This window comes from Erythrolamprus reginae, chromosome Z, assembly GCF_031021105.1.
Source record: "Erythrolamprus reginae isolate rEryReg1 chromosome Z, rEryReg1.hap1, whole genome shotgun sequence".
Classification (NCBI taxonomy): domain Eukaryota; kingdom Metazoa; phylum Chordata; class Lepidosauria; order Squamata; family Dipsadidae; genus Erythrolamprus; species Erythrolamprus reginae.
The window spans coordinates 88,660,221-88,677,045 of NC_091963.1; the positions used below are offsets into that span (position 1 = coordinate 88,660,221).

Consider the following 16,825-nt stretch of genomic DNA (forward strand, 5'->3'; position numbering starts at 1 on the left):
GACACCTCATCAGCTTCACCACATCCTTACTCTGTCCCAAATCAACACCTCTAACAGTCGAGTCACCCACAAGAAAATGTGTCCTCTTTTTATTTCTACTAACTGCACTTGATGGTTTGGTGACACTATGCACCTCACTTACAACAGCTTCCCCTTGGAACATCCCTTCATTCTCTGCCTGAGGGGCCTCGCTAATATCTACAACATCCTTACCATTTAAATCCGCATGAACATTATAGGAATTCGATACAGAGAGACCAAAATTGCTATGTTTTTGCTCCACTGCATGTAATCTTCCTGAACCGACAGTTGTCCACACAGCCCTCCTCCTCGGAGGGCGCTGTGGAAGTGGAGGCTGCACACATGGCTGCACTACAGCACATGGCTGGGACAATCTTTCCACTTCTGACTGCAAGCTACAAACTAAGGACTGCAATCTACATATCTCACCATATAAACTAGATGTCCTTATGCAAAGAGGGCAGCACCCCAAGTTCCACAAGGTATTACGGAACACAACAGCCAAACAAGTGTTACACTGCACCAAGTCAGACATCTTAACAATTTATTGAAATACAAGTACTTAGCAAGAAAATCAACAACCCCTATAGCTTCCAAACTTTGCTGGTTTTGGTTCTCTCCTCCGTCTCTCACTAGGTCTCAGGTCCCAGCCAGGAGCAGTTTTTCTGGCCTCTGTGATCTGAAAGTGCGATTTAAAATGTCTTTTCCCTCCTTTTTTATCCTTCCCAGTCTAGTCCCGCCCCAGCCTAACCTGTGAGTGGTCTGTGCTTGAACTCAAACTGCCAATAAAATTGTCCCTTTCTTGCCTTTCTCCTTCTTACCAGCCAGTAATATCTGCCCGAGCTCTTTGAATTCAAGAAATAGAAAATGTCTTAAAAAGCACTACCTTTCTCGCCTTCTCTCACTAGGTCTCAGGTCCCAGCCAGGAGCAATTTTTCTGGCCCCTGTGATCTGAAAGTGCTTATGCTTAAAGTTTTTTCCTCTTCCTAGATGTTACCGCTCTTCTTCAATCTCCTGCATTGCGTTGCCTTGTCTTCCATGGCTGGTGCCAGCACAGGCATAGCAGCCTAGCCGACTTCACGCCACTGCCGGTGCGAGACCAGGCCGGTTCATCTGGCGGGGTGTGCTGACCCCAGACCAGACCCCCGATAGCGTCCCCTACATCATTTCCCCTCCGGGAAGGACCCGGCCTGGTTCAGCAGAACCAAGATCCCCAGACGGTGGGAATTTGGGGCTACCCTCAGAGGAGCGAGGGCAGCCTTGTGCTGCCGTGGTCATAGACCCCACCCCTTCACCTGGAATTTTGGATTTTAAATGATCAGTAGTTGATGATGATAATCACATTGGCATTGAGATAGATTAATCTTATTTAAGAATTAAATTTAATATATCTACTCAAAATTAATTAATTATATAAAGAAATAATTTGAAAAAAATTAATTTCATTATAATTTGATACAAATTTGGACTTGTTATATTGAAGCATAAAAGAGAAAGATATAGAATAATGAATAATGATTAAGCAAGAGAGAATAATTAGTAGAGGATGTAAAGAACAGTATTAAAAATTAAAACCAATTGGGAGTATGAAGCAAAAGGTGTAAACCAGGTGGTGAAACTAGACAAAAGAGGTAGTAGGAGATTAATAACATATACCGTGAGTAACAGATATGTAATTAAGCAATATTAAATTGATTCTTATTGAAGGTATATGTGATGTATTCCTTTTTTTTAAATGTTATGGATGTAGAAGAGAAAAAAAAACTTTTTCCAAAAAAAAAAAATCCTAATATCTGAGGGAAAGTATGACATTGTAGCTATTTTGAAATTTCATGGGATGGAACTCGTGATTGGAACACACAAACAGAAGGATATAAAGCCTTTTTCTTGTTCCATACAATCAATAAATCAATGTCTGGGAAAGGTGAAAACAGCTTCCCCCACCCCCTGGAGGCTGCAAATGGCTTGTTTCCCAACTGCTGGTGGGCCTAGTAGGCTCGTGTTTCACACTCCCCAGGCTCCAAAGGCTTCCCAGGAGCTGGGGCAGACTAAAAATGCCCTCCACCATCCTCCTGGAGACTCTCTGGAAGCCAAAAATGCCTTCCCAGAGCCTCTGTGCATGCCAAAAATCAGCTGGCCGGCACTCACATGCATGTTTGAGCTAAGCTAGGGCAACAGCTCGCATGCCAGCAGATATGGCTCTGCGTGCCACTTGTGGCTGGTGATTTGGTTAACTTGCTTTAGATATACAGTAGGTACATTTTTAACTTTTATTGCTGTCTTATGCAGCTTTGCTGTTGCAATTGTTTTGTTTTCCTTAAGTTTATTTAATTTCTATAGTCACTCATCTCAATCAATGACTTTTGGCAGCGTAGAATACAAAAATTGTTACCCTTGATTCTTTTCCTGTTTATTTCCTAGATTATTTATACCTTTTTAGGTATAGATTTTAGATATTTTTAATTTGATCACCTTTTTATTAATCCTTTAATTTTTTTACAGCTTTAATAATATTTTTTTGTCCTGCTTCATTGAAAACCATGGCATTCGACCTCGTCGTTTTAATGGATCTCTGATCACTTAATAAAATAGTTGTTGTGATAAATTGCTTATGGCTTTAATGGAATAACAAAAAACAGGAGAATAGCACTATAGAGCTCTTCTTTACAAACTTTCCTTAATGTAATGTTCCTTTTTCTGGAGCAAGAACGCCCACGTTGCAATTAAATATTTCATTTAGGCCTTCTTCTCTTACGTCAAACTTGGTTCATTTTGTACTTTTTTTTTCTGCTATAAGCAAGAAAAGAAGAAGATGGGTGAAATGTGGTCGGAGCCTCGTGACGAAATTGCCCAATCATCAAACGACCTTACTTTCTAGTTAAATTGTTTTGTATTAGTCACTGTCTGGCAAGAAAAAATGATTACTATCCTATCTGTCGCACAGGAGGGAGGTTCTGAAAAAGTGGGAGGGTTTTGGATGCGGCGCGAGAGGGTTGTGTTTGTTTCTATGAGCTGCTTGCGAGGGGCGGAGAAGGTTGTGGTATTTGGACGGGACAATGGCGGCGCTAGCAGTTTCTTTTCGGAGGCTGTTACAGGCCTTTCTTGCAAGTTTTTGCTGTTCAGTTGCTTTGACGATGACAACTGCAACTGGATTGCTGCTTTTCCTTCTTCCTGAAGCAGCAACGGGTGAGTCGGGTATGATACTTAAAATGAGCCGGGTTGGGAGCAACTGGGCCGGTCCAGTATGTCCCCTTTAAGGAACATGGCGCTTCCGCAGCTCCCCAGGACTAAGAGCGTCGGGGAACACTGTTACGAGATGGTCGATAGAGGGAATGCGGATTTCATCGACGAGGAACCGCTACGGCGGCAGAATGAACAATAGCTGCTCAAAGCAATTTAGCGGCTTTCTTTAAACATAATTGTAACGGATGGAATTATATAGTCTTTTCGTTCTATCATTTCATTCTCTGCCTGAAGCAGGCGAGCAAACAAAAGGTCATCGACTAGAGCTCGCCCTCTCCGTTTTCTTAGAAAATGAATCCCATAAAATAAACATTTAGAATGCTCCTTTTCTGGACGCTATGCATTGTATCAGTGTTTTGTGTTTTTGCAATTAAGCATGGAATATTGCTGTTATCTTCGTAGAAACTCTACCATTTGAAATAAATCTTGTGCAGGCAAAGAGAGCCCCGAATTCCTCCCTGTAATCTTCTCTTAGTCTTTCAGGATAGGGCAGATGGTATTTGTTTATTAATATAGACGTACTTCCTATCTGAGGACCAACTATGGGAATTAGTCTGAGTTTGAGAATTTCTTTATCAATTTACTGTCAAGGTTGTTAGATATCTGCAATCAAAAATTGCCTTCAGCTTCTTGCAATGTTTTTTTTCCTTAAGTTTTTTTTCTCCTCTATACATCAAATGTTTACATCATCACAAACAAATTATAATAAAAAACACCAAAAATACCTTGCTTTGGCTTCGATCTAAATCATTATTATCTGTGTCTGCCAATCTGAACTTCCATTATCTTTTCGCTGGACCCTCCTTCTCCTCTCCCATCCACTTTCTTTAACTTTCTCTCCCCCTTCCTTCTCTACCCTCTCCATCCTCTCTCCTCCTATCTTCCTACCTCCTCTCCTTTCTTTACCCTTCCCTGAGTGAAATATCTCTAATTCTAACAATTGTTCATTGAAATAGACTGGCGGTTTCTTTTTGCATTCTTACAATCTTGCCAAAGCTTTTATTATTATGTTATTATTTTCAATCTGACATTAGAATTTATTTTAGCTGTATAATCTTTATCAGTGCTGCCTCCCTACTATTCTTGTCACCTGGGTTAATAATAAAACTTCTTATCCTCCCTTTTTTCTTTTTAACTTTTACTCAATCTCTTTTCTAATTGAATTTGTTATCCAACCACACAAAATTTCACCCATATTTTATAATACTATTGAGAATCTTCTTTATCTTTAATCTTCATTGTCAATTTATTTATTTCTGTGCAATCAATCTAGTATCTTCTTTAGCACTTCTTCCATCGGAACTGCTTTCAACTTCCACTTTTGGCCATATGTTATTCGGTCAGAAGTCACCTCATGTATAATCAAATTAATTTCATCTTTTTTTGAATTTCTCTAACAATATTCTCAATAGGAAACTCTCTGCCTTTAACTCTAGTTTTTGGTCCAACATTTCTTCTGAACATGCTTTAATCATAATCTAGTATTTTCTAGTTTCAGTGCAAGTCTACCATACATGATAAAAAGAATCTGGAATTTACTTACCGTATTTTTCGCTCCATAAGACGCAGTTTTTTTCCTCCCAAAGTAGGATGAAAAATCAGCCGCGTCTTATGGAGCGAAGAGGCAGGCGGGGGGGGGGGAGGCGCAAGCTCAAAAAGCGCCTTCGCCCCGGAGAGCAGCTGCCGCCGACCTCTTCCTCGCCCACGGAGTGGCAGGAGCAGGCCGAGCAGAAGCGCCCTTGCCCCGCGCCGGAGAAGTCGCCCCTCCGAGCCCGACGTTCCGGGCAGATGTGGCAGGGGCGAAGCTCGCCCACCCGCGGCCCGTTGCGGTGCTGAGCGAGTGGGATCGCTGGCGCCACGGTTCACTCCTGCCCACCCGCCCCCACCCACCGGTCCCTCTTTTTTCCCACCAGCACTCCAGGCGGCGGCGGGCGGGGGATGACCCGTGCCAGCCGCCCTCCTCGCCGACGGGGCCTTCGCCCCGGAGAGCAGCCGCCGCCGACCTCTTCCTCGCCCGCAGAGTGGCAGGAGCAGGCCGAGTAGAAGCGCCCCCGCCCCGCGCCGGAGAAGTCGCCCCTCCGAGACCGTTGCGGCGCTGAGCGAGTGGGGTCGCTGGCGCCACGGTTCACTCCTGCCCACCCGCCCCCACCCACCGGTCCCTCTTTGTTCCCACCAGCACTCCAGGCGGCGGTGGGCAGAGGATGACCCGTGCCAGCCGCCCTCCTCGCCGGCGGGGCTCCGGAGTGCATCGGGAGCGGCGGTTGCTGCCTGCTCGCCCCGCTGGCTCTCTCCTGCGCGGCGGGCAGCTGCCGTGTGGCTCGGGCGGAGCGGCTCGCCCGGGATGATGCTCTGCCCCGCGAGCGCCTCTGGGACTGCAGGACAACCCCCCCCCGCCCGTCCGCCTGCCCGCCTGCTTGCTTGCTCGCTCCCGCTGCCGCACGGTGCGTGGGCCCGCGCTGCGTCCGACCGGGCGCCCTCCTGGACAGCCGGGGCTGCAGGGGAGACATTCCGTTCCGGGGCCGGTGGCGGGTTTCGAGCGCCGCCTCCGTGGAAGAGCGCGCCGCGACTTGGAGGAGGAGATTGAAACTCATTAAATTCTCTTTTAACAGTGATAGCTGCTAGCTACTTTATGTAAGATGCTGCCTGGCATTGTCATACAAGTTATTATTTACCCTTGTATCTGAGCTTTAGTAGAAAGTCAATTATATTTAACATCAAAATGATCCAAGTGAGATGTTGCTTGTTTGTATATTTTCCCAATTCCCCTAGGGCAGTGTTATTGTACTAAATATTTTAGCCTACTTTTTGGCTCAAAATATTTTTCTTCTATTTTCCTCCTCTAAAATCTAGGTGCGTCTGTGCGTCTTATAGAGCGAAAAATACGGTATATTTCTAACATTCCATAGATTTATCTTTAAACATTTTTCCTATTCTTTCTGATGATATATGCCACCTATAAGACATTTTATACAGATTCTCTTTATAAGCAGTAGCCATAGTCATTTTATAGTTCCTTTCCCAAAGTTGCTGCCATTTTTCCAGTTCTGTTGTGTGCCCAATGTGTCTCATCCATTTTATCGTTGTCTCTTTCACCTGTTCAAATTCTAGATCGACATTAAAATAAATAATCATATAGCTTTTTATCAGTTTTTCATTTTTCCCTAGTAGAATTTCATCTAGTTCAGTCACTTCTAGGTTGATACCTTCTGCTTCAAATCTTGATTGTAACTGCAATCTCATGAACCAATCCATTTGTATTCCCTGTTTTTCTAAAGTTCGTGCAGATTTTAATTCATCATTCTTTGTTCAAATGTCCTTATACCTTGAGATATAATCCCAATTAACTCAACTTGGGTGTGATAAAGCTTAGATATCCACAGTGGGACACTCAAATAATGTTTAGATTTTATTTTTTCTAGATAAGAACCGGATTTTCAAGATTTTTTTTACCTCTTCTCAAGAACCATTTTCCATCTCCAAAACTATAACCGGAAAAGGCAGGGAGAAGCCTCTGTGGGGCCCCTCTGGGAATCTCCTGGGAGGAAACAGGGCATCCACCCTCCCTATGGTTTCCCCAATCCATGTATTATTTGCTTTTACATTGATTCCTATGGGAAAAATTGTTGCTGCTTACAAATTTTTCTACTTAAGAACCTGGTCACGGAACAAATTAAGTTCATAAGCAGAGGTACCACTGTATAGTGATTTTCTAACTGCATGCCTCTGGAAGTAGCTATGTATTTTATTCTTTCCATACCAAATAAGTGCATGCCATCCCATCATATTCCTCTAAATCTAAGAGTCTCTTATTATGCAATAAGATCCATTCTCTGATATACTTGGTAATACAATTCCCAATTGGGAAGGCCAAAGCCCCACAATTCTTGCATCTTGTAACATTTATCATGGGGTTAGTTTTAGATACTATATTTGACTTCTTTTATTGCTTTGTATCTTTTGTATTTGTATTATTATTTTGTAAACCACCCTAAGTCCTTCGGGATTGGGCGGCATAGAAGTCGAATGAATGAATAAATGAATAAACGAAATTTAGGTTGCAGTGACCCTATTTGTTTGCGGTTTGATGTAAAAACTGATTGTATTGGATTTCAGAAAAACAAATTTCAATGAAATGGGGAAATATTTAAATAATGAATTAAAGGGGAGGGATAAAATGGCAAGAGCGAGTGCCCAGTGGACTGTATTAAAAAAGGCCATCTTAAAAGCCACTGGACTGTATGTAAGGCAAATAACTAAAGGTAAAACGAAGAAGAAACTGCTATGGTTTAGCAATGATGTATAGTCAATGAAAAAAAAGTCTGCCTATAGGAAGTATAAAGAGTCTGGAAGTATAGCTGACAGAGAGATGTATAAAATGAGACAGGAGGCAAAACAGATAATATATGCTGCTAAAGCCTCAAAAGAGGAAGAAATTGCCAAATCTGTAAAGAAGGGGGATAAAACCTTCTTCAGATATATTAGTGATAGGAAGAAGAAAAACTGCAGCATCACAAAGCTTTGTACTGGGGATAATACATACATTGATGGGAATAAGGAGGTTGCTGACCATTTGAATAGTTATTTCTCTTCAGTTTTCTCAGAAGACAGCTTACAATATAATACTATGGATAAACATAGCATTCCTTCCAGCTGTAGGGATTCAGTTCCAGTGATCTCAGAGGTCGATGTCTTAGAAGAACTTGAACAATTAAAGATAAATAAGGCTATTATTATTATTATTATTATTATTATTTATTAGATTTGTATGCTGCCCTTCTCCGAAGACTTGGGGCGGCTCACAAGATACAAAGGCAACACAACAACAAATCTAATTAATTTATAATTGACCAGTTAACCTTTTTAAATTTTTATATTCTTTTAGTTTATGGGGAGTAATTTTAGTGATGGATGTTTGGGATCGGATGTAAGATATGTATGAGATGAATGGAATGAATGATTGGGTTAGCTTGCCTGATGACATAGAGGCAGGAGGGTGGAAGAGAGCCAAAAAATTCCAGTGCTGCTGGGGAGAAGCAGATATGATGGAAGATGTGGGGCAGGCCATTTTAGGGGAACGAGGGAACGCTGCTTGGAAGTGATCCCATGTTTTGGACTGATGGACTCAGCCCAGGGCTCTGGTGATAAGTTGTAATCCCGGCCCTGGACTCAGGCTGCTGCTGCTCAATGCCAGGCTGGTTGTGAATAAGGCTCTTCTTATCCTGGAGGAGGAGGCCGACCTGGTATGTGTGACTGAAACCTGGCTTGGCCCAGAGGGAAGAGTTTCTCTCTGAAATATGCCCAGCCGGGTTTCAGGTATGGCATCAGTCATGACCCCAGGGAAGGGGGGGGGGGGAAGAATGGCTATTATAGCCAAGGAGACTATTAGCCTGCACAGACTCGCTGCTCCTGATATTGGGAGTTGTGAGTCCCTCTTTGTGAAGTTAGACCTAGGGGTTCAGGTGGGCTTGTTGCTCACGTATCTGCCTCCCAGCTGCGTGTCAACAGCCTTGCCTGTGCTGCTCGAGGAGGTAGCCTCGAGCAGCACAGTGGAGTTCCCCAGGCTTACTGTCTTGGGGGACATGAATCTACCATCGCTCGGTGAATCCTCTGGGCTAGCACAGGAGTTCCTGGCCACCATGACAGCCATGGACCTGACCAAAGTAGTTGAGGGTCCGACTGATGAGCGGGGGCATGCACCCGACATGATATTTCTCTCGGAGCAGCTGAGTGATGGTCTGACACTAAGGGGCTTAAATGTTTTGCTTTTGTCATAGCCAGACCATTTTCTGCTACGGATTACTTCAAGGCTACAATCCTCCCCCACAGGGAGGCGGAACTGACTACGTGGTTCCGCCCCAGGGGCCTGATGGACCCAGAGGGCTTTCAGAGGGCGCTTGGGGTTTTACCAGATTCACTTATCCACAGTTTGGCAGAGTCTCTTGCCGTGGCCTGGAACAAGGCTGCGACAGAGGCTCTTGACCAGATTGCGCCGTTGTGACCTCTCTCTGGCACTAGACGCCGGAGAGCTCCTTGGTTCACCGAGGAACTCCGGGTGTTGAAACGCCAGAAGAGATGTCTGGAAGAAAAGTAAATCTGAATCTGTAAGAGCTCGTATTAAGACTTACAAAGTGGCGCTCAAGGCGGCAAGATGCACGTATCATGCCGCCTTGATTGCATCAGCGGAATCCTGGCCGGACACTTTGTTTAGGGTAACTCACTCCCTTCTTACTTGGGGGAGTTGGGGAGCCCTTGCAGGCTAGTGCCAAGGACTTTAACAAATTTTTCGCTGATAAAATCGCTCAGATTCGGATGGACCTTGACTCCAATTGGATAACAGAGTCGGCTGACAACAAGTCAGTTAAGGTGACTGGGGCTTGTCATTGTCCATCTGTCTGGGAGGAGTTTGGCCTGGTGACACTTGATGAAGTGGACAAGGCCATTGGAGCTCTGAGTTCCGCCACCTGTTTACTGGATACTGGTTGGTTTCGGCCAGCAGGGAGGTGACATGGAGCTGAATCCAGGAGATTGTCAATGCTTCTTTGGGGAGGGGGTCCTTTCCTGCTCCCTACAAGGAGGCTTTCGTGTGCCCCCTCCTCAAGAAGCCTTCCCTGGGCTCAGACGTTCTCAACAACTATCGTTCACTCTCCAACCTTCCCTTTATGGGGAAGATTGTTGAGAAGGAGGTGTTGCTCCAGCTCCAGCGGTCCTTGGAAGAAGCCAATTATTTAGGCCCTCAACAGTCAGGATTCAAGTCCGGTTACAGCACGGAAACTGCTTTGGTCGCGCTGATGGATGATCTCTGGGACAGGGGCTTGTCTTCTGTCCTAGTGCTTCTTGATCTCTCAGTGGCTTTCGATACCATCAACCATGGTATCCTTCTGTGCCGGCTGGAAGGGTTGGGAGTGGGAGGCACTGTTCTGCAGTGGTTCTCCTCCTACCTCTCCAGTTGGTCGCAGTCGGTGTTAGTGGGGGGTCAGAGGTCGACCTCTAGGTCTCTCCCTTGTGAGGTACCTCAGGGGTCGGTCTTCTCCCCCTACTATTCAATATCTACATGAAACCGCTGTGTGAAATCATCCAAGGGCATGAGGTGAGGTATCATCAGTACACTGATGATACCCAGTTGTACATCTCCACCTCATGTACAGTCAGCGAAGCAGTGGAAATGATGTGCCCGGTGCCTGGAGGCTGTTAGGGTCTGGATATGTGTCAACAGGTTCAAACTCAACGCTGACAAGACAGAGTGGCTGTGGGTTTTGCCCTCCAAAGACAATTCCATCTGTCCATCCATTACCCTGGGGCAATGTTTCCTCTAAGGTGTGCAGCGCGCCATAGCGCGCTGGTTTTTAGCACTTAACATAGGAATTTTAAATTCCAGCGCAGAGGACCTTTCCCTCGCCTCCCCGCCTTGGCGTCGGCGGCCAGGCCTGAGGCTGCCCTGGCTCTGATACCCACCTGTGCGGCGTCGGAGGAGGCGTTGGCCTCCCCCACCGCCACACTGGAGGCTGCCCCCTGGAGCTGGGGGCAATGGGCCCGGGCTTGGCCTACTCAGCCCTGAACTCTACCTCCTCCCCCGCCGCCATGCTGGCCAGCAAAGCCCTGTGCCCACAAGCAAAGCCGGCTGCCCGGGAAAGTGGCATGCTTTTCAAACACGCCGCTTTCGTGTGCCGCTTTCCTCAGCAATGGCACTGTGGTTGGCGCTGATGCCGAGAGCCCCGAGTCTGCTCTCAAGCGTCAAGGCTTCTACTGAGATGAGTTGCGCGGCAGCAGCGGGAGGCAAAGCCAAGGGGATGGCGCAGAGGCAGTGCCCGCCGGAGAAGTAGAGAGAGAGAGAAGTGAAGAGAAAGAAAGAACAGGGAGCGCTTCAGCCCGGTAGAGGCTGCACCTGACTGGCGTCTCCCACAGCTGCTTGCCCAGCTTGGATGAGGCGGTTTTGCTCCGAGCGTCCTCGGACCTGTCCACCCCTGCCTCAGCCAAGCCAGGTGAGTGTTCTCCTTATGTGCGCAGCCCAAGCTCTGGGGGAAAGGTCTTGGAGGTCCCACTGCAGCAGAGGAGAACGGCCTCCTAGGCAGTTCTGCCGTCGCTGTCTCCTCTTGCCCGCCCCTCCCCGCTCCTGCCTTAGAGTTACAGCAGCGTGGTCTTCGGAGTGCCCCTGCCACCAGCTGTGAAGGTGACCAGGGGGCCGAAGCCACCAACGCAGGGACGCTGCGGAGAGCAAGCCTGCTTCAAATAAATAGGGGTTGGTTAGTTCCGGAATGTCAGGTAATGATTTCGGAATGCCAGACTTTTAACTGGAGATCTTTTTTTTGTCGACCTCCTCCTTAGGTTTAGTGACGCGCTTCAGAGCAATTAATGCTTTGTTCTTGTAGCTCTCCTTTCATTTGTGCCCTGTGAATGGAAGAGAGGGTCCTCATCCAGCCGCAGAACACATTCAGAAAAGCAATGTTACTCGTTCCTGTTTATTGAAAGCTTGAAAAAGAAACCCCTCCCTTTCTGAATATTTGTAAACTACAGGTTGAAGTGAGATTCCCTTCTAAGATGATTTGAATTCCTCATTTAGCTACTTGTGTTTAAAGAATGGAAGTGTTCATTCAATGTACTCTTTGGTTAGTTAAAAGAACTGGTTTAGTTCCAATAGATTTCTTAAGTTTCGTGTTTTTACAGAGGTAACTACAGTCATGGGCTTTAAATTCTGTCACTACATTTCCTTATTGGACATATAACAATTCTTACTAGAGCTGTGCAAATCTTAAAAGAGATGCTTCACAGTGCAGAGGAACACAGATGGAGACCTGATTTTGATAATTGAAGTCTTTTGGCTTCAAAGGCTGACTTTTAAGCCTTTTTGCTTATATTTCAGCAGACTGCAATTCTCTTGAAGAGTTTATTCTATGCTGTATTTTACAAACGATTGAAAACACAATTGTACTAATGTACAAATGCTAGGAGAGAAATTATACTTCATCAACCAACAACTTATAACAAGTTTTCAAAAAATCTGTCAATTTTGTACATCAGGAATTTGATTTCTATGTTTATTATAAGTTGCTCTGAGTCATTTTAGAGCTGAGCAGTTTTGGAATCTAATAAAACAGTGCTGTTATTCATTTAACATTTTTGATGATTATCCTACCTCTCCATCCAACTTATCTAAACAAGATTGGATATATTATGCTGTTGAAAGATCTACAACCGAACTTTTCACATATGCAAATTGCTCTGTGCAACATAAGCCTCTGGAATGACCCCCTTCCCCAAGAAAGATGTGGCTACCATCCTGCTGTAATTTAGGAAATAAATAATTTTCTGGCTACCTTGTGGAGAGGCTGATTGTAGAGCCTTCTTTTGTTTGCTTTATTTTGGACTTGTTTTGAACATAAAGCTTTCAAGTTTCAAGACCCCTGAGTTAGGGGTTAAGAGTGCAGGGTCTTCAAACCTGGCAAGTTTAAGACTTGTGGACTTCAACTCCCATTCCTAAGGTAGCATGACTGGTGGAAGAATATTTTTATATGTTGTTTAATATTAGGATGTATTAATTCATAAAATTGGATTAGAATTTTAGAATTATATAGACTTACACAGGTAAAATTAATGGAAGATACATAAGATAAATAAGGGGTTTATGATATGTACTGTATGATTTTGTGACTTTGCATTATGAATTTAAAATATACTTGGAAATGTAGAAGATTGATGAAAGTTAATGATAGTAAATGCTAAGTGCCTGAAAATTAATTGAGCTTGGAAATATTGAATGAAATTATAGAAAAGTAAATATGGAAATATATTAATTGATGCATTGGTATTCAGATAGATTTTCATAGTATTATTAGATTACTATAATACTGTGATAAATATTTAAGAAATGAAGATTTTAAAACATGGATTTATTAATAGTTGTGTTTTTGGTTTTGCTGGTTGTTTCTCCGTACTGAAGGAGCGGGTCCAGCAGTCACATGGGTTGCTCATGTCCAATCCGGTGGAACTGAGCCTAGTGTTAAAAAAGCTTGCTGGATCCGCCCCTTCCCCAGAATTCGCTCAGTTCGCATATCCTGCGGTTGTATTGTGATAGCTCGTTCAACATTCTAACACCTTCCCTTCGATCTTTCCTTCAAAAGTAGTAAGAATTGTTTATCCTTATTTGTTTACTTGCACTAATAGCGCCAGCCGTGTGTGGCTCGGCTTTTTTTCCTTGGGAGAAGTTGCGGTTTCGTTTCCCCCCGGCTGTTTTGCCGTTTACGATCCCCGCTGCCGCTTGTGGATTCCTTTAATCCTTTGGCCTGGAGGTCTTGGTGCAAGTATTGCTTCATTGATTTATTATAGTATTGTTGTTAAAGGGCTTAAGAAATTCCTCCTGCGGAGTGAGACGCTTGTTTCTAGTCTCCTGGACTTAGTCGATCGCTTCCCCTTTAAGAATTCTTTTACGGAGCGATTTTTCGGCGCGAAGGCCTTCGCGCCCTTTTTAAATTTAGGCCTCTCGTGTTGGCCTTCTGCCAGCCGCGTAGGCCTCAGTCCACCGCTTGGATCCCGGAGTGGGCTTTGGGACGCTCAGGCTTAATTCTCCACCGGCTAAGCCTCCAACCAGAGTGCCTTGGTTACTTTAATTAAAGTTTAGGGAGGCTGGCCACGCTGTATTTGGGGACATGAACTCTGGGTTTGCCCAGATTGCCCTCAAGTCTCAGCAGCTCCGAGGCCTCGGAGCAGGATCCTTTCCTCTTGGGAAGTCTTTGAAATTCTTCTCCCTAATTATCCAGCTTATTTGGCTCAGCCTTGTCTTCTGTTAATTGTCAGACTATGGCTACTTTTCCCAAGAGAGGCACCACTCAAGGTCCCAGAGAGGCCAGGCCTACAGGCGATGAGATTACCAGTATCCCCCAGGCCTCGACCTCCTCTTCTTCAGGGGCCCGCCCCTTGACCAAAGTCACCAGGGCTGAGAAGAGAAGGGACCAAGCCCTACAAAAACTTCATGACAAATCAGCAAAGCGTTTGAAAGTACAGGCCCAAGTACTCAGTAGTCATGACCCCCCAGAGGCTCCTAATTTGCCTTCTTCTGGGGTCACTGTGTTATCTCTGGATGAGCCAAACCTAGACAGACCCCAACCTAACCTATGGGGATTAGGTCCAGAGGAACCAGATATTATTGAAGATTCCCCCCAGCCAGGATCCTCCCAGGCTTTCAGGGATTCCTCTGCCATTCCTGCTGATATTTCCAGTTTACCTCCTGAATTTCAATCTATTTTTTCTGTGTTATCCAAGGCCATTGATGCTAAACTCTCTACCATCAATGTGCCCTCCTTACCTCCTCCACCTCCTCGTTCCTCCCGCCCCTTGGGTTCTTCCCCAATGGTTAGAGCTCCTATTCAGGATGAATCAGATTCCTCTCAGGACGAATATGAGGATATGGAAGAGGATGAGGATCCCTTTCAAGGTCTCTCAGATGATGAGGAATCCCAAATAAAGGTTCCTTCTCCAATTACTATTTTTCCCTCTCAATTGTTCAAATCTCTCCTCCTCAAAGCTCGAATTTCTACGGGATTGGCGGCCCAGGAGAAACAGGCCTCCACATCCACTGATCCCCCGGAGGAGAACTTACCTTACTTCACAGAGGAACAGGAGGATAACGAGGTAATTCCTATGCCTAAATTGTTTAAAGATGCCTTACTTAAGCAGTGGGATTTTCCAGCCTCTGGGTTTATTCCCACAACCAAGGACAAAAAGTTGTACAAACTTTCCTCTTCCTATGAGGAGCTCCTATCTTTTCCTAAACCGGATGAACCTATCAAGATCCTTCACTCGGCGGCTGCCGTGCCAGGCGAAGCAGAGGAGGTTCTCCGCCCAGAGGACAAGCGGATTGAACAGATGCTCAAAAGAGGATTCACCGCAGATTCCTGGGCCATTAAAAGTTCTGCAGCAGCTTCCTTTTTCTCCAGAGCCATGCTTCTGTGGCTTCGCCAACTTCAACAGCATATTCCTCCCGATGACTTGAGAGGTCAACAAGACTTCAACAAGGTCTTTGCAGCTGCTCAGTACGTGGCTGATGCCACTTTACAGTCTACTAGATTTTCTGCTAAGTCTATTGCAGCTTCTACAACGGCAAGAAGACTCCTATGGCTTCGCCCTTGGCAAGCAGGAGTACGTCAGAAGTGGCAGTTATCTCTGGGACCCTTAAAGCGCGACCTGCTTTTCGGGGATCTTCTGGATCCACTCCTCACGGAAACCACGGACAAGAAGAAAGTATTGGGCCCAACCACCAAAAAGGCTACCAAAACGCAGTCCTTTCGTCGCCCAGGGCGTCAGCAAGATCAAGCGGCTTCCTATCAGAGATCTCCAGGTCAGTATTCCCCCCGCTTTCGTTCCCAAGGTAGGAACTCCAGGGGCAGAGGTTTTCGCTTCCAAAGGGGAGCGTCCTCTAACAGGGCTTCAAAAAAACCTAGATGGTAGTGTTTCCTCGATTCCCATAGGTGGTCGCCTAGCCCATTTCGCCTCTAATTGGCGTCTCACCTCCAAGGACCCCTGGGTCATTGACACTGTTCAAACAGGCCTTCTTTTAGAATTTACCTCTCCCCCCCCGAAACGTTTTATTTCCTGCCCTTCTCCCAGGTCCTCCTCAGATTGTAACCGTATGGAGGAGGCCATTTCCCACTTATTGTCCATCAGAGCCATTCAACCGGTTCCCCCCGGTCAGAAGGGTCTAGGCTTTTATTCCATCCTATTTATGGTTCCAAAATCCTCCGGAGGTTGGAGAGCTATTTTGGATTTAAAGAAGCTGAACCTATTCATCAAATATAGAAAGTTTAAGATGCACTCCTTATCATCCATTTTGGCCGCCATCCACCCGGGAGATTTCATGGTCTCTTTAGGCCTCACCGAGGCCTACCTCCATATTCCTATAGCCAAATGCCACAGAAAATTTTTACGTTTCTCCTTTCAGGGCAGGCATTTCCAGTATAGGGCGATGCCATTTGGCCTTTCCTCGGCCCCTCGGGTCTTTACAAAGCTCTTGGGGTCCCTGGCGGCCTTTATCCGGGCGTCTCCCATTCACATTTTATGTTACCTTGATGATATTTTGGTTCATGGGAACTCCCTAGAGAAAGTGAAAACAGACCTTTCTGTCACCATGTCAGTTCTTCAGGACCATGGATTTTCCATCAACTTTGACAAAAGTCATCTCCAACCTTCCACATCCATTTTACACCTGGGATCCGTTATTAATTCAGAATCCTCCCAGGTCTTTCTCTCTCCTGAGAGAAAAATCAGTATAGGGGAGTTAATTTCTTGCATTTTATCTCAACCTTCAGTTTCCATAGTAACCCTGTCTTCCCTTTTGGGGAAGATGGTGTCATGTATAGGCATCATTCCCTGGGCTCGCCTTCATGCTAGGGAACTACAGTGGCTCCTATTACCCTTTCAGAGATCGGGGCACAGCAACTCAAGTCGTCGCATTGTCATCCCACCAATTGTTCGCAGATCATTCAAGTGGTGGAAGTCTCCGGCCATGGACAAAGGATCCCCGTTCAGGTGCCCGGATCAATTTGTCATCACCACAGATGCCAGTCTATCGGGA

The 16,825-nt window shown here is 45.4% G+C and overlaps 1 protein-coding gene across 1 annotated transcript in view; it reads left to right on the forward strand.

The window, feature by feature from the left end:
- Nucleotides 1-2,810: 2,810 nt before the first annotated feature.
- The window catches only part of TGFBR1 (transforming growth factor beta receptor 1), a 55,938-nt gene continuing 41,923 nt past the window's right edge, over nucleotides 2,811-16,825 (forward strand). The window contains exon 1 of the mRNA XM_070727803.1: nucleotides 2,811-3,207. Coding sequence (XP_070583904.1) covers nucleotides 3,078-3,207 — 130 coding nt within the window. The 5' untranslated portion in view covers nucleotides 2,811-3,077. The remainder of the gene's footprint in view (nucleotides 3,208-16,825) is intronic.